Genomic DNA, 26578 nt, shown 5'->3' on the forward strand with positions numbered 1-26578 from the left:
CATTTCCAAGTGTAAGCAGATACTGCTTTCCCCTGAAGATGCAGAGTTTACTATTACGGATTTTTTTTCAAAGTCAAGACACTTGGAGTAAACAGCGAAACAAAGAAGACTTATTTTATTCAAAGCCTGCAAACATATGGAACCTGTTAAGGGGATGGTGGCTGCAGAAAGAACTCCAAAGAGTTTAAGAGACACCTAGGCTGTCTCAGAAAGGGAGGGATAGAGGCGAGGGTGGTTACAAAAGCAGAGTGGGCCAGAGATCAGTCAAATGGGAGGGAGACAGGCTGTTGGGCAGATGGTCTTTTCTGTTCCAAAAATGTTCAAAGTTAGGGACACTCCTTAGCACACTTTTATTTTACAACAAAGAGGGAATTAAGAAGAAACCAAGGGTCTGTCAGAGTGCTTTCTGGATTTGCTTGTCATTTTTTTTTCTTTTCTTTTCTTTCTTTCTTTATTTTTTTGCTTGCATCATTTCTTTAATACACTTTACTTGTTTATGTAATTCATCCTCTGCCTTCTTCAAACTGAGGCCCTCACTTGATGCTCTCTTCATAACCTTTAGGTTTTAATGTAAAAATGTAAACTAATTTAGGGTAAGGTTCTTGTTTACATTGTACAGTTATCTACATGAGGGATGTTACCTTCCTCTGAAAATTTCCTGGGAAGATCAAGATTTGTTTTTTGCAAAGTGCAATGCTCTCTTATTTACTAAGTTGAGGACCAATCTAGACCACGGAAATGACAATGAAGTTATTTTTTTTTTTTTTTAAGATTTTATTTATTTATTCATGAGAGACAGAGAGAGAGAGAGGCAGAGGGAGAAGCAGGCTCCCAAGGAGCAGAGAGCCCGATGCGGGACTCGATCCCAGGACCCTGGGATCATGACCTGAGCCGAAGGCAGACGCTTAACCATCTGAGCCACTCAGGCGCCCGAAGTTATTTTTTTTTTACAGTATTTTTCATGGTCCATTAAAAATTAATGGACACAGACCAAAAAAAATAGTTGAGTTGGCTTGCTTTGGCTAAGTGGAATAATGACATCTGATGAGTGAAGCTCCCCTGAATGGCACCTGGCAGAAAAGAAAATTTCCCTAAGATGTTTTAGAGACCTCACACAGCTGCCAGCTACAAGCCGATATTCAGTGTCATTAACCAAGCTCATAGGTAGTATAGGGCCTTGTCCCAGACACCGTAAGAAAGAAAAAGCAAGAGAAACACTTCTCTGAAAAGCTGAACTGCTAATGACCAGAATAAACATCTAGAAACACATAAAAATGCTATGAATGAAAACAAATCAATTCTATATAATCAACGACAGATTGGAAGTTGGAGACTTGGCCTAATCAGGTCGGTGTGTAGCAAATGGCAGACTTTACCTACACTACACCTGGCCAAATGCAGCTATTCCAGGCTCAGGGCAAGAACACACAGGGACGCTCTGAGATAAGCTGTAGTCAAGGTCTGCAAGGCACAAGTAAGTACCAACCAGAACCCCACCTGACTCCTTGGCTTTCTAGCTTCTGTAATACAGGTCCCGTTGGGACCTCACAGGACCTGCACTTTTCAGTGGGCTATGTATAAGGGAAAGTGTGTGGGAGGAAGATTAACAGAGGGTCTTCAGACCCAATTTATCCCATAGGAACGAAATATTCCTTCAACAAAAGAAAACTTGATAAATGCCTATACTATATAAAACACAACAAAATTATAAGAACAGTTTTAACTATCTTTAACATACTCAGAACTAAAGGAAAAAATCCTTTAGTTTTTTGTTCACATATAAATTAAATTAATAAAATCAAAATAGTTCATCCTCAGTTAAAATTAACAGAAGAACTCATGGCCTACCAGCCACTATTACTCTGACCAAAATTAGCCCCCCTTAAATTATTATTCATTTTAGCAAAATAAAAATATACAGATGAAACAGCTGCAGATACACCATCTAGTCAGGACAATTAGAAAACAATGAGTATTGGGGCGCCTGGGTGGCTCAGCCATTAAGCGTCTGCCTTCGGCTCAGGTCATGATCCCAGGGTCCTGGGATCGAGCCCCGCATCAGGCTCCCTGCTCCGCGGGAAGCCTGCTTCTCCCTCGCCCACTCCCCCTGCTTGTGTTCCCTCTCTCGCCATGAGTCTGTCAAATAAATAAATAAAATCTTTAAAAAAAAAAAAAGAAAGAAAACAATGAGTATTGATCCAGAGGGTGTGGTTCATATATCTTACTGGGAATGTATTTTATGGACAATCTAACTTCCTTATCTTCTCTGCATCTTGCCAAAGGACCTACTTATGGACCTGAATGACAAAGAGTGCTGATTAAACATAAGGAGTGATGCCAGAGAGAGGGCAGGACAGACTTTATTTTAGGGTTGCTCGAGGCAAAATATGTAATAAGGGATATCTTTTCAAGTCTAGGAGGTGCCGGCCAGAATAAAGCACGGCTTTGGAGAATGGCTTCACCACTTAACAGCACTGGCACTGGGGCTCTGGGAAAAATCTCAACCTAACCGACGTTCCCTTTCTTTACCTATAAAATACCTCATACCTCTCTTAAAGGTTATTGTGGGGAATAAACAAATGCAAGGTGCCAATATAGCAACTGGCACAAAGATGAACTGAGCGGTACGTCCATCAGAACACAGAAGAGCTTTCTTGAGCACACAGAGTAGGACTTCGAAAAGCGGAGATTCCTTTGGCATCCATTCTAAGGATGAACTTTATATTTTGCCAAACTCATTAAATCCAGATGAGTGGCAAGTAGTGAATGAAATTTAGGCACCTAAATAAATTCACAAAAAGAGCTAAACATTACTTACAATTTTTCCTGTTATTCATCTAATTTAGAATTGAATTTACACTTATTGTCCAGCCCCATGGATCCCAACTTGTCTGAATTTTGGAATCACCTGGAGAACACATGGAAAATAGAGCCAGCCGCCAGGGGTTTTGCTTTAATGAATCTGAGTTGATGCCTAGGCACCAGTTGTTAAATTATGTTCCCCAGGTGATTCTAATGAACAGCCAGTGCCTAGAACCACTAGTGTATAGCTAACCACACTTGAACTATTTCTAAAAAATTAGACTCATATGTATTCAGAGTAGTGACTCAAAACAGGTTCAGCTGTCCTAAGGATCTTATTTCAGCCAACTCAAGTTTGGGGCCAGTATTACCATTTCACTCCTTCCTTTAAGAAGCATAAAAAGCTAAAAACTATATAATTAGCCAGCAGAGTTTGAATGGAAGAAAATCCACAAGATCATAATTCAGCAATCTTTTTTAAGATGAAAAAAATGAGCACCTTGGTTTGGATAAAAATGAGCCATGCCACAGAGATTTCCAGTGCAATTATATAAGAGGGAAAGGTAGGTTTTTTGTTTGTTTGTTTGTTTGTTTTAAGGCCTTTTCTCTTACATTTATTCTTTCCCTTTTTTTGAAGCCATAAAAAGCAAAGATAACCGTCTGAAAGACAAACCTGAGGTGTGGTTTTCCAGTTCAATGGACTCTGATACACTCTTCTTTCAAAGAGAGCCACAGTGACTGGAAACAGTCAGCATGGACTCTATTCTAACACTCATCTATCTTACTGAGTGACCCTGAGCAAGTCACTTAACTGGTCTCTGATCAAATATGCCCTCTGTAACATGCAATCAGCACACGTTACCAAGTTCCCAGAATTGGTATCATTTTTCATGAGCAACTTACCAGTGTGCTGCCATCAGTCCAACGGAAGTCATGTTCAAACATTTTGTCATTGAGTCCTATCCACTGATAATCATGGCCTACACCTAAGAAAAGGGAAACAACGCAGATATTTTTACTACCTTTCCCATATATGGATGAAATGTACCAAAGAAAATTATTTTCAGAGTGAATCATACATCCTCTTTCCTGGCTAGATTTTTGTTTAGTTGCTCATAAAAATCTCTCATAGTCTAACTATCTTTTGTTCTTCTACCCAATGTGCTCTAAACGAAAAAGCTAATTCACAAACATTGAGAAACATTAAAATATCAGACATAAGAAAATAATTTCCCTAGCAGTTTACTATAATTAAATATTTTTCCATCCTTACTCATGATAAAAACTTTCCATTTTTTTTATTAAGCTATGCCATTGGCAAAAATTCAGTGACCCAATAAAATGTGACAGATCATTCCCATGCTAGCCTCACTTTGGAAGCCACGTGTTTCTTCTTAAGGCATTTAAACAGTGACTACGTAGACCAGACAGTTCTACAAAATTGTAGATCTTCAAAAATAATTACTTTCATCATGAGATGAGTCACTGGCAAGAATACCATGCAAAAAAGTTAACTGAACCTCCATACAGATTGTAAACTAACAATCAAACTTCTAAAAGATAGCAGGCATTATGAGAACATATTTAATAGGGCATCAAACAATGCTTCATATCAAAAAACTTCTACATATTCACTACATAAAAGCTAGCTGCCCTCCTCTTTGCTATAGTTTAAGGAGTTATTCAACAGCTCTGGTAGTAAGTTTCATTAGCTTTACAGTCTCTATTTGTTCACATTCTTAATATGAAACCCACTTTCTATGGCCTAAAACCATTAGCAGCTTGGATGAGAACCAATTTTGTGCAGAGGGTAGGATTAAGGTATAATTGACAATTCAATTTTAATTAGTGGGATAAAAATAGCTAAAAGCAATTTTCTCTTTAACTCGAGACAACATATGCCCATCTTCAAAATAGAACTACAAAGGCAGCCATGAGAAGAATGAGTGGCCATTTTCGTCAGAAAATAATCAAGTAGCAACGTCACAGGACCAAAGCTATAGCATGCCATTTCACCTATTACTGCTGGTAGACTAGGAAATGCCTTCCTCTGTTAGAGCTGAGTGTTTCTCAAAGTAGGGGACTCAGGTAGAAGAGATGATTTTAAGTAGTTCAGACGAGGGATTTAATAAGTTGAACTGCAACAGAGAAAGCTACATCTGTTCAGTTAGATACAGAGAAAACTAAGAAGATGCGGACACTGAGCGAAGCTTCAGGAAACCTGCGTATATTTGGTACATACGATTCACAAACATCTGTTCTTCATGAGACAGGATGCTTGTGAGATGCGCGCCCTGCAGACGGCATTCCCGTTCAGCTGCGTCCCATGTGCGCCGATGGGCAAAGTATTTGTAGCACTGCCCTTGGAATTTGTGCCAACCGTAGTCACACGTCTCTGTGTCTGGAAGAAACAAGGCAGGGGCTTAGTAATCTCACCGACGTCATTCAATTTAGCCTCATGGATCTGAGTGTTAGTAAGAAGACCTAAGCCAATATCAGTGCAATGTCCCTGAAGTTATATATTAATAAATTTGGTCACGATGACAAAGAAAGCATGATAAAGACAGCCTGCTGACTCCTGCCAAGTGGGTGGCTGTACGTCTCTGGACTGAAGAGGCAGCACCTAACTTCAGTTTCCTTGATTAGAGCCCGTGTCAGCAGGAAAGAAAACTGGCAGAGGGGCCAGACAAAACTTAGGCTGCAATGTCTACCGACTGACTCACTCGTGAAGCAACTGGGGCTAAGTCCTTACCAACACAACTTCTCTGAAGAGAATTATTCAAGTGATAAGATAAGAATTCCGGCTAATAGGATTATGACTGCTCTATTTGAATAAGGACTTCAAAGGCTCTGTAAGTAGTTCCTTTACCACTTCCCAGAGAGATAGCTGGGTGGCCACAGGCTCTTGTCAAGTAAGATTTACAAAGAGAGGGAAAAAAAAAAAAGTCGTCATCCGTAGGCAGCTTCTGGGATATAGCTAGAACTGTGGGCCTTCTTCCCCCAAAGGAGAGGAAATATAGGTAACTCCCCGTGCAAATGCATCAGGATTTTAAGTTGTTCTTTTTTTTTAAGATTTATTTATTTATTTGAGAGAGAGAGAGAGGCAGAGACAGAGATAGCGAGAGAGAGCACGAGTGGGGAGGAGAGGGAGAAGCAGGCTCCCCGCTGAGCAGGGAGCCCGACATGGGGCTCAATCCAAGCACCCCAGGACCATGACCCGAGCTGAAGGCAGATGCCCAACCGACTGAGCCACCCAGGCGCCCCCAGGATTTTAAGTTTCTTAAGAATGAAATAACCTAAGTTCTTTAACTTCGTGCCCCACATTCCACCAAGCCATGTATACACATATATATGTGTGTGTATACATGTATATGTATATTTTCTCTTTTGTAACAAGCACGCTATAACCAGTATCCTGTTTGGATAAGAATATTTTTCAAATATATCTAAATTTTACACTGGCAGGAAGCTTCAGCTGTACCTTCTAGATTCTAGATTGCCAGTTTTTAAATATTTTCACAGGAAAGCAGTCTGGCTCCATAGTACTGCATTCTTGCTAGCGACCTTCCTCAGGCTCATCCACTCACAGTGGGGGGCTGGTTCAACGGTATGTATTCAATGATGATCAATGGAAATAATTTTGACTATCACAAAACATACCTCGCAAACACACTGAACTAGTTATACGCAAACACTAACAGAACTGCAATATTTATAAAATTTTAAGCACCAAGAAAACTTTCCAAATTACCTACGAACCACCCTCCCTTCCCCTAATCTTACTGGTTGATGAAGGAAAAAAATCCTTCTAGATGAAATACATGCTTACTGTATACGTCAGACCTGGGGGCCAAACTGATAGTCAGATCATCTCCTGCCTCTCACACCATTTGCTCCTCTTTCTATAATTGTGGGAAAGTATGCATTCTGGGAGCTTTTCATGTTTTCCTGGCTCCAGGGATTTCGACCATCATCATACAACAGATGCAGCTTATCTCGGAGAGCGGGCTTTATTTCAGTTTAGTCTATCGGGCTTCTTGTTTAGTTACAGCCAGCTGACTAACTGGTTTAAATACTGTGCACTGGAAGTTTTGAGTTTTACTAAAGTGTTTTTGGAGACCACCAAATGTCATAGGAAAAGAATCAAGGCACAGCTAGATGATTTGGGATAAAAGTAGCATTCAGCCCCCAAAGATAAAGTGCAGTTGGGTTACTTAGATGCAGTAAATTTCCTTTTGCGATGTTCCCATGGAAGGTGGGGTAGGAGGGGTGGGGAGGAAACGGATCTTCATATATGAGGGAGTTAGTTTATAAAGGAGGAGAACTGGAAAGATTTTTTAGAAAACTCTTACTGCCAAAGTCAATAATGTGATATTATACCAGCACAGCTTGCCTTAACTATGGAAATTAATATGTATTTTAAGATACAGCTTAAAATTCTAGAGGATCCCTAACTTACTGAGTTAAGACATTAGAAAAAAAAATTCTACACACTCATATCCTCTATTAACCCAATGGTTTTAGTCCAGTCTTCTTTCTTTGTGTTTTATCATTAAAACAGATTATCATTAAGTATTTTCTTCTCTTACACCAAAAAACCCAAATGATCATAAAATTTAGATGCATGACCACATCATTGCTACAATGCCTTTCTCAGTTAACAGGTGCGTATATTCCTATCGGAACACAGGTCCAAACTGGGACCATTTGTTTTTGCTTGTTTATTTATTCATCTATGCTACTGAAACCATAGACTTACGGTCCTAATGATTATGAATATATGTGCAAATACTACTTAACAAAGTGACTCTTTATTAAAAAAAGCCAAAAATCCATGTGGATTTACTTAACTGTTATTATTCATGAATTCACTAAATATGTAACACAGGACTAGGCATCAAGCAGCATCTTCTAGGATGCTATTCTGATAGGAGTTACCAGAAGCAGTCTCCTTTTCCAATCTCACCTAAAAATAGCGTGATACACATTTCATTCATTAAAAGCAACACCTTTGGGTGATATTTTTGTAAAAATCATCTGACATATGGAAATACTTCTTATGCTTTAAGACCACTATAATGCATAGGTCATATCACAAAGACCTACATTTAGTTGTGTGTGTGTGTGTGCTGGCTGCCTGTGTGTGTTGGCTGTGGTGAGAATTGTCTCCATACTGTCCTAAGAGCCCCTTCTAGATTTTATATCAGTTATCATTCTACCAAAATAGGTCCCTTATTCCAGAGTTACTGGGAGTTGGGAGGTTACCAATGCAGAGAAGAAAAGGTCAGCTGAAGAAACAACAACACAGTCATCACTGAAATTTGGAGAGAAAACTGTTTAGACAACAATGCTGCTGTTAATGAAAAAAACATTTGTTCTTAGGCAACCTGCAAAGAGGAGAAAAAAATCTTTCAGGGTCCTGGCAATAAATCACAGAAGCACAGCTGCATCGGATAAACAGACCAGGATAGCTATTTCTCAGCAAATAATGTGGATGAAAGTACACTCGCTTTAAGACAAAATAGAATGCACCTGAAAACTAAGTGGTACCCCCAAATGAGAAAAAAAGCAAACCTTGTTAATACACATGAAAATAAAATGCTTATCTGTGAGAGTTACTTTAAAAGTGGGAAGATATTGAGAAAAACCTGGGCTTTACAAGGCAGCCTAGGTTCATTTTTCCCACTCTGATTTACTAGCCGTGTGACCTTGAACACATCACTTTTCCTTTCTGAGCCTTGATTTCTGGCCCAACTTACCACATCGAAATATTGTCAACTAAACGAAATGATATACCTGGGAACATCTGGTAAACTATAAGGCATTCAACAAATAGCATCTCTTTTTATTCCCTGCCAAGAATTACGCTGAGTCACCCAGACTTCGGACCTTGTCTATTTTGCTCAAAGTTCTACCTCCCGTACCCAGGATAGCACTTGGAAGACAGTATGTGCTCAGTAAACATTTGTTGAATGAATGATTTTTTGAATTGCTCCTCGGACTTGGAACTAAGGGAAGCCAGAATCATTTTAACATATGCGATGTTTCAAGGATCTCGCCCTTTTGGTTTTCTTCAATAAATGGCATCTTCCTTACTGTTTTCCTTAAGAAGAGGATCTTGCCTGGCCAATTTTCATATTTACCTTTTAAATTCTAAACAGACTCATCCTATGCAACAGAGAGAAAAAACTAAAAATGGAGCCATCACCCATCCTTTTTGATTGGCAGTTCAATACATGCTGCTTTCAGTTGTTCTAATTGTGGTGATGTCTGGATTAACACTGTAAACCAGAATGTGGGGCCAGACCAATGTGTCTGAGTGTCTAATACATTTTCATTCTGTCTGGTGGAACAGAAGTTTGGCACTGGGCACTTTTGTCAAAGCCAAACCACTGTATGACTTGCAGTAAAGGAAAACGACATTTCAAAGCTGAGTATAGCTGAACGTGCAATCTGTTTCTGATTGATGACTAAGAAATGTTACCATTAACCACCTGAAATACATTCTCAGGTTGGCCATAAAATACAAATTACAGGGATCATGAGATTCAAGCAATCATGAACACGGGCCTTTGTTTCATTCAGAAAAAGCAGATGCTTCTGTAGTAGGAAAAGTCCCTGTTGAGCAGATTTACAATACCTTTTATGTAACGTTTACCGAGCCAAAGCTAATGTATTCTAACAACTATATCAATGCATTCTCCAGAGATGATTGACGATGAAAAATAAACCCATTGACTCCCAAGTGTTTTGGAGGAGAAAATAAAGGCAACGAGTATTGAATTCGATACTCCTTGGTACAAGCCACACAGATGGATTAAGGTCAATGCCTAATTTGTCCTCAGGAAGAATACTTATAACAACGTTCCTTTTGTCAGCTAGATGTCCTTAAATTCAACTCAGTGTGCCTGTCTACAATTCTGTTCTAGCAGCAAAACAGCAGTGATTAAGTCAACACTATTTTTCACGGGCTACGGACACATAAGGAAACCTAATATACTTAGGTAATCTGTGAATTTCCCTTGCAGGAAAAAACATGCGGTATGGCCAACATTGCTAAAAACATCCAAATAATGATGGCAAAAAGCTGTCTAGAAGTAACATTTGAAATGAAACAACCATACTGTTCATCCTACAGATGTTGCACCAGCCCTTACCTTGTTCACAAAGTGCACCAACGTAGCTCGGAAGGCAGAGGCACCTGAACGTATTAAAACCATCAACGCATGTGGCTCCATTGCGACAGGGGTTAGAGTGACATTCATCAAAATCTGAAATAAAATCATAGAAGGCCACAAAAGTACTTTCAGAAAAGGTCAAAAGATCCTATTTAGTGTAAGGTTGCCAGATAAAGAACAAAACAGCCAGTTAAATTTGAATTTTAGATTTAAAAAAATAATAATTTTTCAGTATAAATATATCCCGTGCTATATTTAGGGCTACTTACACTAAAAAATTATTCTTTTTTTTTTTTTTAACCTGAAATTGAAATTTAACTGACCTTCCTGCACTTGATTTGCTCAATCTGGCAACCCTAAGAAAATTTCAAAGTTATTCATAGGAGGGTCATTGTTTCCATTGCATTTAGATGGTCACATGAGTCCTAGAACTGGTAAAGAATTCCCTGGAACTTCCTACCCACAATCGTGGCTCATGCTCTGATTACCCCACCCGTGGAATACTGAAAATATGTAACTGGCCTGATTGCCTCTGGGCCTCTCTCTCTTTCCAACACATCATTCTGCTGACTGCCATCTCCTTTAAACACGGTCATGACAATTTACTCCTTGGCTTCCAAACCTTCAATAGATCCCAACTGCCCAGGGCAGATATCTTCCAAATGTAGTCCCTGGACAAGCAGATCAGCATCACCTCAGAATGTCAGAGATGCACATTCCCAGGCCCACCCCAGACCTACAGAGTTAGACCCTGTGGGGGGATGGGAACAACACCTGGGGTTGCAGAAGCCATGCCCATGATTTTGATGCCCACTGAAGTCAAAATCACTCTACTAGAGTAGGAAGTAAACTCGTCGGTACGCTGGATTCAGAACCTTCTCAGACCTATCGAGATCCAACCTGCTTTCAAGGATTTTCTCCCACAAACCCATAAATAGGCATACCTGGAATACTCGCAGTCACCCAAATGTATTCTGCAGTCCGGGTGTCTGTGCCTTTGTTTGCTGTGTCTGAGTCTCGCCCCACCAGCTATCAAAATCCTCCCAACTTTAAGATCTTAGTAAGTGCCACCTTTCTACCCAGACCTCCATGATCTCTGATGAAATTAATGCTTTATTCTCTCAGCAGTTTGCAATTCCACTAAAAATTTAATTTATGCTTATATTAAATAAAAAGAATATTAAAACATATGACTTATACACAATACATTAAGTTTCCAAGAGGTATATAATGTATGGGTACCTAAGGAAATGGCCTTGGTAATGATGATATTACACAACAGTGATACCAAACACTTTTATGATGCTTGCTAAGTGCCAGCCACTGTTCTAACAGCTTCACAAATAATGTATTAACTCATTACATTATTTTAAATTGACTTTAATGTAAAACAGAATGGGGGCCAAAGAGATGCTTTTATACATATATAGGTAAATATGATACTTAAGATGTAATTATTCCTTAAATGTAATCTATTGCTATTTCTATGTCCCTACTAGTTAGCACACAGATAGAGCTGACTAGCTCCATTGACTATTTTTTTAAAGACAAGCACTCTTTTAATATGAATGTTGAGGATTTTATCTCAATATTTCTGTGTAATCTAAAGCATTATCCATGGGCCTTCTTTACTCATTCGTAGGAAAAAACCTTTATGGGACCTCTAAAAGGATCACCTGGCCAGTGTATTCTCATTATCTCTTTTCTCAGAGGAAAGGTCTATCCATATTTACCCAAATCAGAACTGGGGTCTTTTAAAAAAAAAAAAAAAAAAAGGAAACCTAAATAAAAATGAGAGTGAAAGGAACTGATTTAGTAAACAGACAATGATATTAAAGAAGAGGAGGACAACCACCTCAAAACTTACTGAGGTAGAGGTGGGTTAGGCTGGCCTCTGGAGACACCCAGAGAAGGATCCTGCCCATTCCACCTCAGAGGAGCAAGTTAACTCAAAACACAAAAACTAAACTCCCTCATCTTTTAAATACAGCTTTTTAATATTTTTTTGTATTTAAATTGATTATTGATATGCAGATTTGGGGAAGGAGATTAAAATATTTCCTTACTATTTATGCAACTTTACATTTGTAAAGCCTATCTGGAAAAAATATAAAAAGACACAGTTCACCTCAGAAAGCTTCACTGAGTTTTGGGTATATTAACAAAATTCAGTAAACACCTGTCCCCATTTCCCAGACTCTACTTAAATTACTCCATGATTTTAACGTCATTTAACAAATAATTCATCTACACATGGGTTTCCCTGAAATCCTTTGAGCAATATAAATTCTGCCCCAATATATCTTCTGGAAAAGCATTACACTCTTTCAGACAAGAACATCTTACCAAGTTCACACTGGTCGCCACTGAATCCCGGCACACAGGTACATACGTAGGAAGTTTCAGTAGGATAACAGGTGCCTCCATTAAGGCACGGGTTCGTTTTGCAACGATCAGGTCCTACCATGTTCAGGAAAGTAAGAAAAACAATTAGGCTCATATCCAGGTTTTAATATATTGTAGCATAAATTGCCACTGACTGCTACCATAATATAAGCTTTACCATAGCAATTTAGATACTACGCATAAAAATTAACATTAACTTTACTCTCTGGAGTGTTTCTTGGCATTACAACTAATTGTTACAAATTGCATTCTATTCATTTCTGGGATTCAGTCATCATTATTTTTAAACAATAATTTGTACAGTATCTGGCAACTAATATATTCTACTGCAGATTTAGTCGGCATGATAATGGCAATTGATTTTAGTCAAAAATGATTACACATATGTGCACAGTGAATGGAAAATGTATTCTTTTAAACGAGGTTAGTTCATGTGAAATGGCTGGATACACAAAACATGCATTCTTTTTAGCAGTTTGGCTTGTTATCATCATTTGAATTATTATTGCCTTTTACCACTTAATGCTCAGAAACTGTTTTTCTTCGAAAGTGTGCACTGAAGTCTCTTCTGCTACATTAATATGCTTTTTCCAAAAACACGTTCCAAATGTACTCCTTTAAACTATACTTGAAGAAAAGCAACACATAAATTAAACTCTACTGTATAAAAACACACCCAAAGACAAAAATCTCACCTAAAATGAGACTCCCAATTTTTTTGAAACCCCAAATTTTTATTACAATTTTCTTATTAAAACACAAATAAAATCAACAGTCCTAGAAGATAAATGTAAAGGCCAGAGACACAAATTTCTGAGAAGAAACACTTTAAAATATGTTTCCTAAAGGCAAATACTTCTACAATACTTCAAGCACATATATTATTCTGTGGTATTGCTTGGATAATTGTATTTACATGAGTCGCTTCTATTTATTATTTGAATGCTTTTTCAGAATTGCTTATGTTTCAAAATGTTCAAAAATCCAGATAAGAGTTGAAAGTCTTACAAAATAATTGAGATAAATAGGCTATATATGGAATAAAAACCATATTTTCAAGAATCTTCAGTCCCGAAACCCTGAAGTAATTACACATGAAAAAAGATATCTACTTAAGAAACACGAACTTAAGGAATATTGGAATAAGCAGGCACTGCTCTAGAAGGTAACTGAGTCTTTCCACACAAGAAAGTCAAACTCAAACTTTCCAAGTGTTAGGTAAACTCGGGACTACAAGAAAGACTTGATAGATACTACATTCACATCTATGGGTTCAACATTATAATCAGGTTGATTCAGATGCTTACACCTACTTCTTCAAATATGACCCCAATTTTTCTAAGACCCTTTCTCCTATAGTTCTAAAAATATGCAAAATCTCCCTAGCCATTTTAGCCTTCTGCCTTTGAAAGTACACTGTTTCTCTGTCAAGGATGCCGTCCACAACACATCTACGCGCTGCCCTCGGTGCAAAACCAAAATGACACGTATGTGACAGCGCTTGATAAACTGTGATGTGCCACACAAATGTGAAGTATTGTTATTATTCCCACCACAGACTCCAGACACCATGCTGAGACTATGGGACAAGGACTTGGCAAGAAAGTGGGTCCTTCTGTGAACCTAAAGTAGTTTAGGTTAGGAGAAAAGTTTTGTTTTGACAAATTCTGTTCTTCCCTAAACAGTTTGTATTACTCTCTGAAAGCTGAACCTGCGACAGAGAAACCAGGCAATCCGACATGAGCTGCTGTTTACCGAATTCGCCTAAAGTCACAATTTGCTTTGTAATGAAGACGCAAGCTCTCATTCTAAGTAAATACTGTGGTCTGGATTACTGGTACACATTTCTCATCCATCTGTCAAACCTAACTCTCTATGACTTAACAATGATTTCTGTATTGTATTTTCACCAACCTGAGGTATTTTCAACTAAATTATAAGAGAATAAATACTGGCCAGATTACTAGGTTATCATTTACAAATTAAATATAGAGTGACAGCAAAAAAAAAATCCATCGACCACCTCTGATTAATTTTATTCATAAAATACTTCAAGTCATTTATAAAAGTTGCACTTTATGATTGATTATTTTACTCTATCTGAAGCACAACACACAGAAGCATTACTGGCACAAAAGATAACATTGAAATGATCGGGAGAATAATCCTAAGCATAGCCATGCTGTAAAACATATTCATTAAAATAAAACATATTTTCAACAACACAGCCCTTGAAGTACTGATTTTTTTTTTTCTTATCTAGGTCACTAGGTGGTAATGGCTATTTGTGGATTCCACTGACATTGTTATTTAAATAACATTACTAGAAAATACCCTGTTAAAGAAGACTTCTCACCATTATCAAGCTAGACGAAAAGGAAATATATTCTACAAAGTAAATATTCCAAGATTTCTGGCTTATAAATCATTAAATGTCAATTATTCACTTTTATACTATATTAACTGGAAACCAGGAAAGAGCAATGAAAAGACCATGACTTTGGCGTGGAGCTGATCTGGGTTCAAATCCCACCAATGCCATGGTGTGTGTGGCTACGCAACCTCCGGCAAATTACAGAACTTCTCTGAACATCCACATCCCACCCTTTTAAGTAGGGATAATAATATGGGGATGATGATAATAACAACACAGCATTTTTGTGATCATATAAGAGAGTCTGTGTGAACCAATATCAAACTCATGCTTCCTGTCCATTCAGGTAAAAAACAAAACAAAACAAAACAAAAAAACAGAAATCCTTTTTCGACAAGCAGGGCGCAAATACATACCCACTCTGGCTAGGCGCTGTGCTAGAAGCATTAGGCAGACTATCTGGAGCAAGGAAATTACATAAAAGTATGAACTGATAACTGATATTACACAAACTATAGTGAATGTTTATTAGAGTTATTTACTACTCAAAAAATTTTAAAGGCCTGACAGATTTTGATATTGCCATAATAGCACCCATCAATGAGAGATTTTTAAAAATGGGATTTTTTTTCCCCCTGTTTTTAACTAAGATGTATAACTACAGGGCATATGACAAAGCAATATTTTAGTTACGGGTAAAACCAAATTGAATTTTTACACCATTAACAATTTCACTTTTCCTATGTCGCAATCATAGGTTGTCTCTAAAACCCAGAAGAATACAAAGGATATCCATAAAGCCCAGAAATAATCTACACTCACTTTCTTTGCATCTAATTATGGACTCAGTAATGTGGTCTGTCCTGTTATTATGTGAATAATATAAAATTCTCCACTGATTTAATATCACAATAAAAACTATACGCATAGATGTGTTAGGACCAAGGGACTGTTTCCAAGTTTGGAAACAGATTTATCAATGTTGTGACCTTACCTGGTAAATAGACTGCTGTGCCTTCCACTGACTCTTCATTAATGCCAATCAGGAAACCGGTTTCATTAGAAGTTTCCAGAAGGGAAAATGACGGTGTTGCAAGCTCAGTATTTAACTCTGCAATGCTTACTGTTGCCTGATTATTGGAATCAAGAATTCTCGCCGCTACTTTCTCTTCTGATGCTGCTACTGTGTAATCCTTCCCTCTGATCAAAGCTGCTTGTGTTTCAGGGTTTATTTCCAGAGAGGAAGGAACGGTGGGCCTCTCAGAAGTCTGTGGGCTGGGCTGAGGCACGACATCTGCCTCAACTCCATAAACTGCAGAAGCAGAAGTAGAATGTGGCCACAGTGTAGCACCTTCTAACTTAATGTCACCTGCGGTTATGACCACAGTTCCAGGCTCAGTGGTTCGAATACTGCTCTTCATTGTTTCTTCAGAAAGTCGAATATTGGTTTGGGTTTGGGAATCTTGGAGAATCTCAGTTCCCTCTTCAGCAGTCAGTTCTGTGGGAGAAGTTTCCATGTGTTCTAATAACTTAGGATGACTTTCATCTTCTGAAGGTTCTAATCCAGTGTCAGGAGATAAGGATGGAGGCTCGGTTATGTGAACGAGCTCTTCAGTCGATGATGTGAAAGTCACCTCAATATCTGCAAGTTTTCCTAGAGACCTCTGAGATGTGCCAGCATCTGTACCAGGCAGAGCACTCGCTGGGGGGTCTTCTGCATGTTCAGAGGCTCCACTGCCTAAGTAGACAGTGAGCAGAGATGATGGTGTCTGAGAGGACAACTTGGCAAAAGCTGAAACTGCTGATGTTGTATCAGTGTAATCTGAGGGATTGGATCCTTCTATCATGTTAGGTGCCTCTGTTAAACTCTGAGCCATAAGGTGCATAGTACCAATACTTACGTAGGGTGTAGGATCGATCAGTGCCTCCTCGGCTCCTGATGAGAATTCTGGCTGAAACGAAGGACCTACATGTTTCTTTTCTTCATACTCATCCTGTGTCTCCAAATGGCCCAATGTTGATATTACTTCACTTTGGTCTGCAATAGCTTGACCATCAGACAAGGTACTTGATTCAAAGACGTCATCCAGGGCTTTTGCTTCAATTTTTGGTTCTTCAGTCTCCGGATTAACTGTGGCAGATGTACTAGGAAGGGGCAGGGATGTCACTGTGGGAAGCAAAATATCTAATTCTGTTTCTATGCTAGGAACAGGGAGCTCAGTTGTGAAGGTAAAGCCCATGGGATCTAAGTGGCTTCTGTCTTCAGAAGGTATCGATTCATTACGTGTTGTCTGAGTGTAGTTAGCCAGAAGAGGGTCACCAGAGCCCTCAAAGTTCTCTTCAGTTAAAGAAAGGTTAACAGCTACCTCATACTTCTCTTGCACTTGAGCGCTTTCTTCACTACTGCCATGTGATAGTACCTCTGGATCTATGTCTGTTTGCATTCCAAGGATGTCTACATATATAGGTTTAGTGTGATCAATATCTATGATAGTATTTTTATCTGATGTCAGCTCAGGTAGAATTTCAAGGATGGTACTCTCTGTAATTGTCAATATTAAATCCTTGTCCTCTTTGTCCAGATCTATAATGATGTTTTCAGTGGTTTTTCTTCTGTTAGGTTTTACAGTGGAATCCTCAAATCCTCTGAGATGGTCTTGGAAACTATCTGCAGCATCTTCTGTGGACCTCTCGTATGACACTGTATTTGACAGTGTGCTAGTTGGATCAGGGGAGCTTTCATTCTGCTCTAAATGAAGAGGCAGCAACATTGAAACTGTTGGAAATCCATCAACAGTAACAGCTTTAGCACTTGGAACCTCAGGATGTTTTTCCAGGGATCTATCAGAAACAAATGTGGTGCTTCCTTGCCTGGTTGCCTGAGTAGTTCCAGAAGTGTGGACTAAATCAACCATATCCAATTCACCAGATCCCTCTCCAGAATGTTCATAAAGCAAGTCAGATGGTTTTGGTGATGTAACAAATCCTGTGGCCATTTCAAGACCATAAGTTCTAGCCAGAAAATCAGAGGGAGGGGTTGCCGTTTCTTTTGTTTCTGCTGTTGAAGAATTCTCGTTAGAGACTTGTTCAGTCATTGGTTGTAGTCTACTAGTCTGGATTTCTTCTGCCCGACCATGGGTCTGATTTTGAGGATTTTCAGTATCTGTGGAGAAAGTGAGAGGTGCCATAGAAGGTCCTTCAGTTCTGGTGTCACTTAAAATTTCTAGTAAGGTTGGGCTGGATGCTGTCTCAATACCTTCAGAGAGGCTGTCTGTTTTGGAAATGGGTGGTCTAACTTCATTTGCTACATTTTCCATTTCCTCATAGTCTTTGGTTGTATCACTTATGAGGCTGGTTTCTAAACTCTCCATGTGAGAAGCCTGGGGAGAGAATGTGGTAGTGATTTGTTCCGTTTCAGTAAAATTCACTGATGCCGTAGTAGCCCATTCTTCTCCTGATCCCAGTCCAGAGAATAAAAGATCGGTATCTGACTCTTTCACTGTGGGCCTCACAACTTTGGGAAAAGGTTTTAGAGTTTCCTCCTTTTGGATTGGAGAATCTGTAACTACACTTTCAGCTGATAAAGATTCAGTCACTGAGGTAGTAGCTAAGAAAAAATGGGATTTTTTGGTAATGTCAGGGAGAGCAGTATAGGGTTCCAAGCCCTTTGCCTCTGGATCTGGAGTAGACACATCAGCGAAGGAAATGCCTTCCTTCTCCATTTCCTCACCAGTACTGTCAGTTCTCTTCACTGTTAGCGTAGAATAATCTGTGGCTCGGAGTCCAGTTTCAGTAAATGTTTGTGAATCAAAAATTGTTTGTTCTGGTGCAACAGAGCTTTGAGGGGATTCAAAAGATTTTGGTTCTTGAATCTTCTCCTCTGATGCTGTCTCACTTTCAGTTCCTTGCCTTACAGGGTTGACTTCTTGCATGGACCATAATTTGGCTGGCTCCATAGTCTGGCGAAAGTTCACTGAAACTGTGCCATTGACTGTCACTTCTCCCTTTTCTGTTGCGGCTTCAGTACCTTTAGCTTCTGCTGTTGGTAAAATGGTGATCCTTTTATCGGCTTCATTAACAGCACCTTCTTCTCCCAATCCTTGGTCAATAAATGGGGAATCTGTACCAGAAACATTTCCCATAGCACCGGGAAACACTTGGTCCACCTTGCTGCTTACCGAGACCAGCTGCTCACCTGAGCCCTCAGCTGAGGCTGTGAACTCTTCCCAGGGGAAGGTGGAAATGCTGACAGAGGTGCTATTGGGTCCTTCTGAGTCAGCTCTGTGGTTGCTGTGATCTGAAGTAGGTATCACAGATGATGAAATCTGGGTATCCTTAAATGCTGCATCCCCAGAGCCTTCCATCATTACTGTTTCTTCTTTTGCTATGGGATAAGTTACTGTTGAGTACTCTCTAAAGTCACCACTGAAATCTTCTTCCAAAGGAAAATCTGTAGAAATGCCCTTTATTTCTGGCCCACGATTTTGTTCTCCTGAGACCTCTGAAATCAAGTTCTCTTTGGATGTTTGGCTTATAATTTCAGCCACCTCTCTGTCCATTACAGTGCTCAAAACTAATCCTGTTGGCTCAAAAGGGAATATAGTTTCCACATGGGGAGACAGAGTGCCAGCTATCTCCTTTCTGGTTGGAATTTCAGACTCTAAACTTAATAAAAATGAAGAAACAGTGGCTATTTCTGGGTCAGCAGCAGCTTCCCCAGAGCCCAGCTCCATAGAGAGAGAGGCGGGGCTCCCTGGAACAGCGGACAGCCCCCGCTGAGCCCCAGGTTGACTGCTACTGCTGGGCTCAGCAGTCTGTGCCCCCAGACCATCTAAAACATTCGTTTCTGTAAAGACAAGAGTAGAACTTGTCATTTCCTTTTCAGATTCTGTGGGTTTTGTCGAGGACATAAACCTGTTCCTGGTAGTAGATGCTGAATCGCTAGATGTAGCTTCACTTGAGCTTTCTAATTCAGAGAGTAAAATCAATTGATCTAATCTCTGTGTAGATGAATGCACCTGAACTGTAGGAGCTGTACTTGAGGTTCCCTTCTCCTCATCTTTCCTCTTCTTTCCTTCAAGAGCTGTACTGAACACCCACTCAGAAGTGTCTGTTTCCCCTCCAAATTTGGTAGGCACGACTTCTGCAGAAGGTTGTTGAGAAATGGAATAAAAGGTCGTTGCAGGAATATCAAAAAGACCTTCTGTGATCATGATCTTGCTGGTGTCTAAAGTAACCAGTGTATCCGTAGTATTTCTCTGTGATAAATCAGTTGTCACAGTGAACATTTTATTTTTATCTTCTTCTGCTTCTCCAGAGCCTTCTGGAAATGGGATTGAAGGACTCCCTGAGAGCTCTACATTTTCTCTAGGGGTTATTTCTACCCAGTTTTCTACAGTGGGCAATGGGCCATCAGGGAGGGCATTTCCTATGAAGGCAACCGATACTTCCTCTGAAACATTGGCTGACACAGAACTTGGAACTATACTTGGAGTATACGTGATAGAAGTACTTTTATCTGCCTCTTCACCAAATGTTCCTTCAGTAGCCCTTGAAAAGATCATTTTTTGAGATTCTTGGTCAATGGCAGCATCTCCTGAAGACTCTTCAGAAAACAGAGGTACAGGTTCTATATGTTCATGGACCAGATTATCAAGTTCAGGCCCCCTCTCTGTGACCGATTCTGGCCCCTCTGTGGCTTCTCCCTCATGGAACGGGGCTGTGGGGAAAACATCAGGCTCACCACTTGAAAAATGTTCAGGTGTTTCAGGGTAAGTCTCGGGCTTCCACGTAAGTTCAAGCGACTCAGTTGTTTCTTGAGACTCGTTAGGTTGCACGGCAGTAGACAATCCAGGATCAGCTATCACAAACGGATGCGTTTCACTTTCACTGCTGTCTGAAAGATTTTGAGAAGGTGCAACACTCTCAAACTGGCCACGCCTAGCTTCTGCTGCTTCTGGGTCCTTGGGCACCGTGGTGACCAGATGTTTGCCATTAATGTACTGCACTGATGGGGTGGTCGTTACGTCAGTAGCGTTTGCACACTCTTCGTCTTCCCCTTCGTCTTCTTCACTGTGGTACAGATCTAGTTCAATTAACTCGGGTAAAATTTCAGCAATTAGATCGTGCTCTGGATCTGTTTCTTCACTACAAGGTTCATCTTCTTTAGATTCTGAATCTATTGGATGACCACTTACACTCAAATCACTCATTCGACCTGAAAAAAACAAAGAGTTTTCACAATACTTGAATAGAAGATTTGGCAGTGTACGACAGAAGAAATCGATAGCAAGGCTGGCTGATCACACTCACGCACACAAGGAAGGATTCAAATCTTTTCACATAAAGTGCAATCACCCTTCTACACATGGTTCTCAGTCTCCAAATTTGTGGAGTCACATTAACAATAGGAAAAATAAATCCAATATAAGATTATAGAAACAGGTTATGAGAACTCTTCAACATGTCTAACAAAGCAAGGCCCTTAAAATGAAACAAGGAGTCACATATGTACATTGTAATCATGAAATGTGGGAATTCATATGCATGTGAACTGAAAAAAAAAGAAAAATTAAGACCATTTGACCAGATCATACAGAAAAAGTAAGCGATTACTGTTTTATGTAAGGGGAGGCTGAGACACCCTCTATTCAATAAGGAAATGGGAAGAGATTCCTTCTCTTGCCATAATCCGTCCTAGAGAAGACTGTTTTCAGAAAAGTAAAAGAGAGGTTTCTTTATAGCCTTTTCACAGTGCATCAACAGTCCCTCCCCAGTGTAACAGTGAGACAAGATTTAGCTGCGTAGGCTGCAGCCATGGACCAGACACCAGGACAGGAAGCCCTGCATGGGGGGCTCTGCGCAGGGAGAGCTCACTGAGAACACCAGGAAGGAAGGAAGAGCCCACCATGCTTTACACCTTTGTCCTTCATGAGAGGCGATCTGGATTGGGTCAGTTACATACAGTTCTTTTTATTAACATTTTCTCCAACGGAAGTTCAGGAGTCATACCTAAACATCCAAACTAGCATAATTTAAGTAACACATATCCTCAGAGCACTCCCTAGATTGTAAATTGCTATAAGGTACCAACCACTAAGCTCCATGGGCTCTTCTGCTTCCAGAAATACACCAGCCAAACCCTTGTCTGGGCACCAGGAAGGAGGAATTCTGGGTTGTATCACTTTTATCAGAGTGGAATTCAGTTGTCCGAGGACAGAGTTCTGCCACTGCAGCTGTCCTTGTCCCAGTGTCACGGTGAAAGGTGCCTGTGCATGCAAGGACCCATGAAGAAGACAAAGAGCAGCATGGAGGACTGCACAGTGTCTCGCTCTCCCACCCCAGGAATACTGCTGCAGAATTCATTTTTGGCTGAGCCCCAATTCATGCCACAAATGCTCAGGCGAAACCTGAGCAACTTACAGAAGGAATAATTACGACGGAGCCACCCCTGTCCCCCATTAGTAGGGAGATTGTTCCTGTAGCAAGAAGCCACTCCTTTCCATGCATGAAAGGATCAACATCTAGCATTTACTGACAAGTCAGACGAGGAAAAAACCCTATTGAGAAGGAACGGGTCTTGCCTGTATTCTTTATGCACCAAAATAAATTCAGAAGTATATGAACTATCAGTAAAAACTCTAAGAAACTCCTCTATGTTTTTAACTATGGTTTGCTTAGAAAACCAAAGACCACAAGACTTTTATGGAACTGGAAGACATATACTATATTTACCTTTATCCCTTTGGCCCTAATAAAAGCAAAAAAGAAAACTCTTTTCTGTATCCCATCACATCTTCACTGCGTAATCTCCATAAACTATTACTTGCATAGGACTGGGTTATTCTTACCCTAACCATATGCCCTATAACCAAATCTCCTTCTCATTCCACCTCAGACATTCAGCCTTTCAACTATGGACACAAGAGCTTATGGGTAGTCAAATGAATAAAAAATACTTCTACCATAAGAGAAGTGAGATCAACGTGTAACTCTAGTACATTACAAAAATATAAAATGAAGACAAATGATTTCTGCCACAGATGCTGTAACAACTCCTAATTGCCAAACAAGAACATGACTAAATGCCTTACATTTTTTCAAAAAAGTATAATTAAAAGCATAAGCTCGTTCAATATTAGATCACTGAAGTTGTTACTGTGATCTTACAGTGTCTCATGGTGTATGTTTTAAAAGAGGACACTTTTAAGATCTTCAGATAATAACACCTCTTAATATGGCTTGCAATGAAGCCCACTGTTTTGCTATGAAAAAAAATGTGTGATAATATATATGCATATGTACAATATGTATATGTGAATACGTTTTAAATGCCTTTGTACAAATGAATCTTTTGAAATATCACATCAGTAATTTTATCTAATCAACAAATTAAGTAGTCTTTCATTGCTAATACTATTTTAACATAGTTGAGGTAAGCCAGACTCAGTTAAACTATTTTGTACAACTTTATAGCGTCTAACTGGAGCTTCAAAAATATGCATATCTTCAATTGTTAATACTCTCGTTTTGCATTCAACCTTTTGCATTAGGTTTCATGAGGTGTAAATAAAACTAGAATTCACCTCAAGAATTATCACACACACAGACACTAAATTCACACAATATCTTTCATTTAAATATGGAAAGAATTTTAAATAAGAAACACATAGGTCTGTGTGAAGCATATAAAGAATCCCCACCACATTTTGTACTGTTTTACAAATAATGGAGATAAAACTAACCATTCAGCCAAGCTTCTCCAAACAAACATGGGATAAATAAGGAAATGACTGCTTAATAGTGTTTATTTATAAACTCCTAGGCCAGGAACAGGACAAACAACACTCATTGCCTGTATAGGTTTATATAGGTTTCTACATAAATTCCTTACTTAAAAAAATAGTAAAAAAAGAAAACCTGATATAAACATATCCCATGATCTTCTTAGTGAATATAAATGGAGGTCCCATCAATGTAGGATGTTGGTAGCTCTAAAAATTAGTGGGGTGAAGAAAAGCAGAGAGAAAGTGAGAAGACACTAAGGTATGTCAGTGTATCAACTATCTGTGTGTCAAAGGAACCGACATGTCATGATGTTCACTTAGATGTTTTACAAAGGAATGAATAATTTCAAATAAAATGTTTCCCCCGCCCCCAGGATAGAAAACAAAGAAAAACTATAATTGTAAATCAACAATTTATATAATAATTTCATTGACTATCAATTCTTATTAAATCTACTTAATTCAATTAATAAAAGACCCTGGCATTCACTTTATATTCTCTCATTTTAGTTCCAATGAACAAAGTATAACATTGTTTTAGTCCAGTTTCCACTTGGATAATGAACTTCAACATTTCTTATTGCACATGAATCTATGGGGACTTCCGTTAGCATTGTAGACTACTGTATCAGAACATTTTACTAAAAGATTCAACTGTTAGATGCAATATATTCCATTTTCTAACCTAAGTAAATATGACAATATTTTAATCACAGCAATACAAACATAGCAGAGTTGGCCTTTGCATATTCTTCACGAACAGTTGGTTTCATACTGGTTTTTGCACACAAAATTAAATTCACTACCACAACCGTGCATGCCACCCAACTGTATTATCTTCCCAGAAGGCAACTGACTGCATAAAATGTACTACCTATTATGTATCAGACTGTATTGCAGACACTTGCTTACCAACTCTATAGAGACCTAGGACCTCCAAGAATATCTTCCAAGTCTGTTTGTCTGTCTGCCTGCCTCTCTCTCTCTTTCAAACACATGCTCTTTCCAATAGGTTAGAAAAATGGCCTTACTAAACTCTTTTCTCTTTATTTGAAAAGGAAAATTTTTGAGTGTACATATTGCAAACTATCAATCATTACATTTAATCTAGGATTCCTTCTTGCACCTGCCTCCCAAGTATCTGATCTGACTTGCTTTCAGAATAGTAGAAAACATAGAATCATCTTAAGCTGTTTTGTCTCACGCTTCTCATTGTACCACGAGGCTGGCAATCACCAAAGAACTATCAGCGCATCACACTAAACAGTGACTGAGAAGAAGAGATATATTTTAAAAAGTGCTCATTTGATGTGTATCACAAAAATGTTCTACTAAAGGGGAATTCTTAAATAAAACAGATACAAAATAAGAGCTGAAATTATTTTGTTTCCTTTTTCCCTAGTCTCACAATTAAGTGACTAATATTCATTGTTTAAATAAGTTGTGTCAGCTTCCAAATGGTTTCATCAGATTTCTTAATATTGTTTTGAGGGTGAGGGAAATGTCCATTATCTAGGGCTTTAAAGGTAATTTTTTTCCACCAACAGATTCTCTACAGATCAATCTACATTTTATTCTGTCAGTGTGGCTAGTGCGTTCCCATACTTTTAAAATCTCACAGGGGGTGTGGAGCTCTGAAATCTACCCAGTATGGATGGACGAGTTCTTTCCCACCACCCCATACTCCTGTCATTGCTACCTGACATCTCACCCAGATTCCTATTTGCTCCTTTTTGTGATTCAGTCTTTAAAATCACTTTTTCATCCCTCATTCTTGTTACTACCCCCACCTACCACACATGTTATCAGGTAGTTATAAGTACTACCATTACTGCAAACCATAAAAATTTCTTTGTGGGGTGTGGTGGCGGGGACACCTGTGCTATTGTAAAAGCAGGTATACTATTCCAAAATCATGATCTGCTCTATTTCCTATTAACAGGGCAACCTAACGGAGTAATTAACGTTCCCAGCTCTTAGATGAACAAGTCCTTATAAAAGACTCTCTATTTTAGAATTTTATTCTAAGGATAATATAACTTTTATTTGGATTTCAAGAGTCAAACCACAGAACTCTACACAGTGTATGTATAATCCGTTCTATGTTTATACGAATATATTTTTACAGCTTGACTTGAATATACTAGTACCACAGTTAATAGATTTTTTAATGGCCTTTCACATAACGCTTAATTGCGAGCTGACCTCAAATTATTCACCAAGTATTTTTAAGTACTTCACGGCAGAATTTTGTGGACATAGCGCAATCTTCCAGTCATGATGTTAGCAGACACAAAATATAGTTGCTAAGATGCACAGGCAGCTGGCTAAAGTTCACATTCTCTTTGGGGAATTTTACAATATAAGTTTAAGAGCTTTTAATTAAATATAACTATATACCAATTTACTCAGCAGAGATATATTAGGATCACATTTCTTTAGTAAAATGGATTTCATTTTAATGTGTAACAGAAATATTTTGTTTCCTTATTTTAAAAATACAATAGGCAACCATACTGAAGTGCCTGAGCAATACTTACAGAATTTAGAGGAAGTTTGAAGTTCTTTAAGATGTTTATATGTTTTCTGACACATACCTATAGGTCCAACAGCCAGACAGAAACAAATGCCTCAATTTCATTCACGTTTGATGTGTTCTTAATTTAAAATAAAATGCTGGCACCTCGGGAAGCAAAGACAATCACCTAATATAAACTTTTTTTTTTAAGATTTTATTTATTTATTTGAGAGAGAAAGAGAGAGAGGGAGAGAGGGAGGGAGAGAGAGTTCGTACTAGCAGGGGTAGGGGCAGAGGAAAGGCAGAAGCAGACTCCCCACTGAGCAGGGAGCCCCATACAGGCTCAATCCCAGGACCCTGAGATCACCTGAGCCGAAATCAGATGCTTAATCCACTGAGCCACCTAGGCACTCCCACCTAATATAAATTTCAATCAGATTGTTTCAGACATCCTAAATTCCTCCAATATTTTCAAAATTTGAGACACTAAAAATAATGCCGACTCAATATGTTA

At 38.9% G+C, this 26578-nt stretch overlaps 1 protein-coding gene across 4 annotated transcripts in view; it reads right to left on the reverse strand.

Moving 5' to 3' along the window:
* The window catches only part of VCAN (versican), a 143338-nt gene that overhangs the window by 23949 nt on the left and 92811 nt on the right, over positions 1–26578 (reverse strand). For 3 of the 4 annotated variants that reach the window (XM_032404046.1, XM_032404044.1, XM_032404045.1), the window contains 5 exons: positions 15755–20977; positions 12327–12440; positions 9960–10073; positions 5045–5203; positions 3706–3788 (listed from right to left, as the gene is read on the reverse strand). In XM_032404046.1, the coding sequence (XP_032259937.1) occupies positions 3706–3788; positions 5045–5203; positions 9960–10073; positions 12327–12440; positions 15755–20977 (5693 nt within the window). The remainder of the gene's footprint in view (positions 1–3705; positions 3789–5044; positions 5204–9959; positions 10074–12326; positions 12441–15754; positions 20978–26578) is intronic. The other variant, XM_032404047.1, reaches the window with a different exon arrangement.

Source organism: Phoca vitulina, unplaced genomic scaffold (genome assembly GCF_004348235.1).
Source record: "Phoca vitulina isolate PV1807 unplaced genomic scaffold, GSC_HSeal_1.0 scaffold6, whole genome shotgun sequence".
Lineage (NCBI taxonomy): Eukaryota > Metazoa > Chordata > Mammalia > Carnivora > Phocidae > Phoca > Phoca vitulina.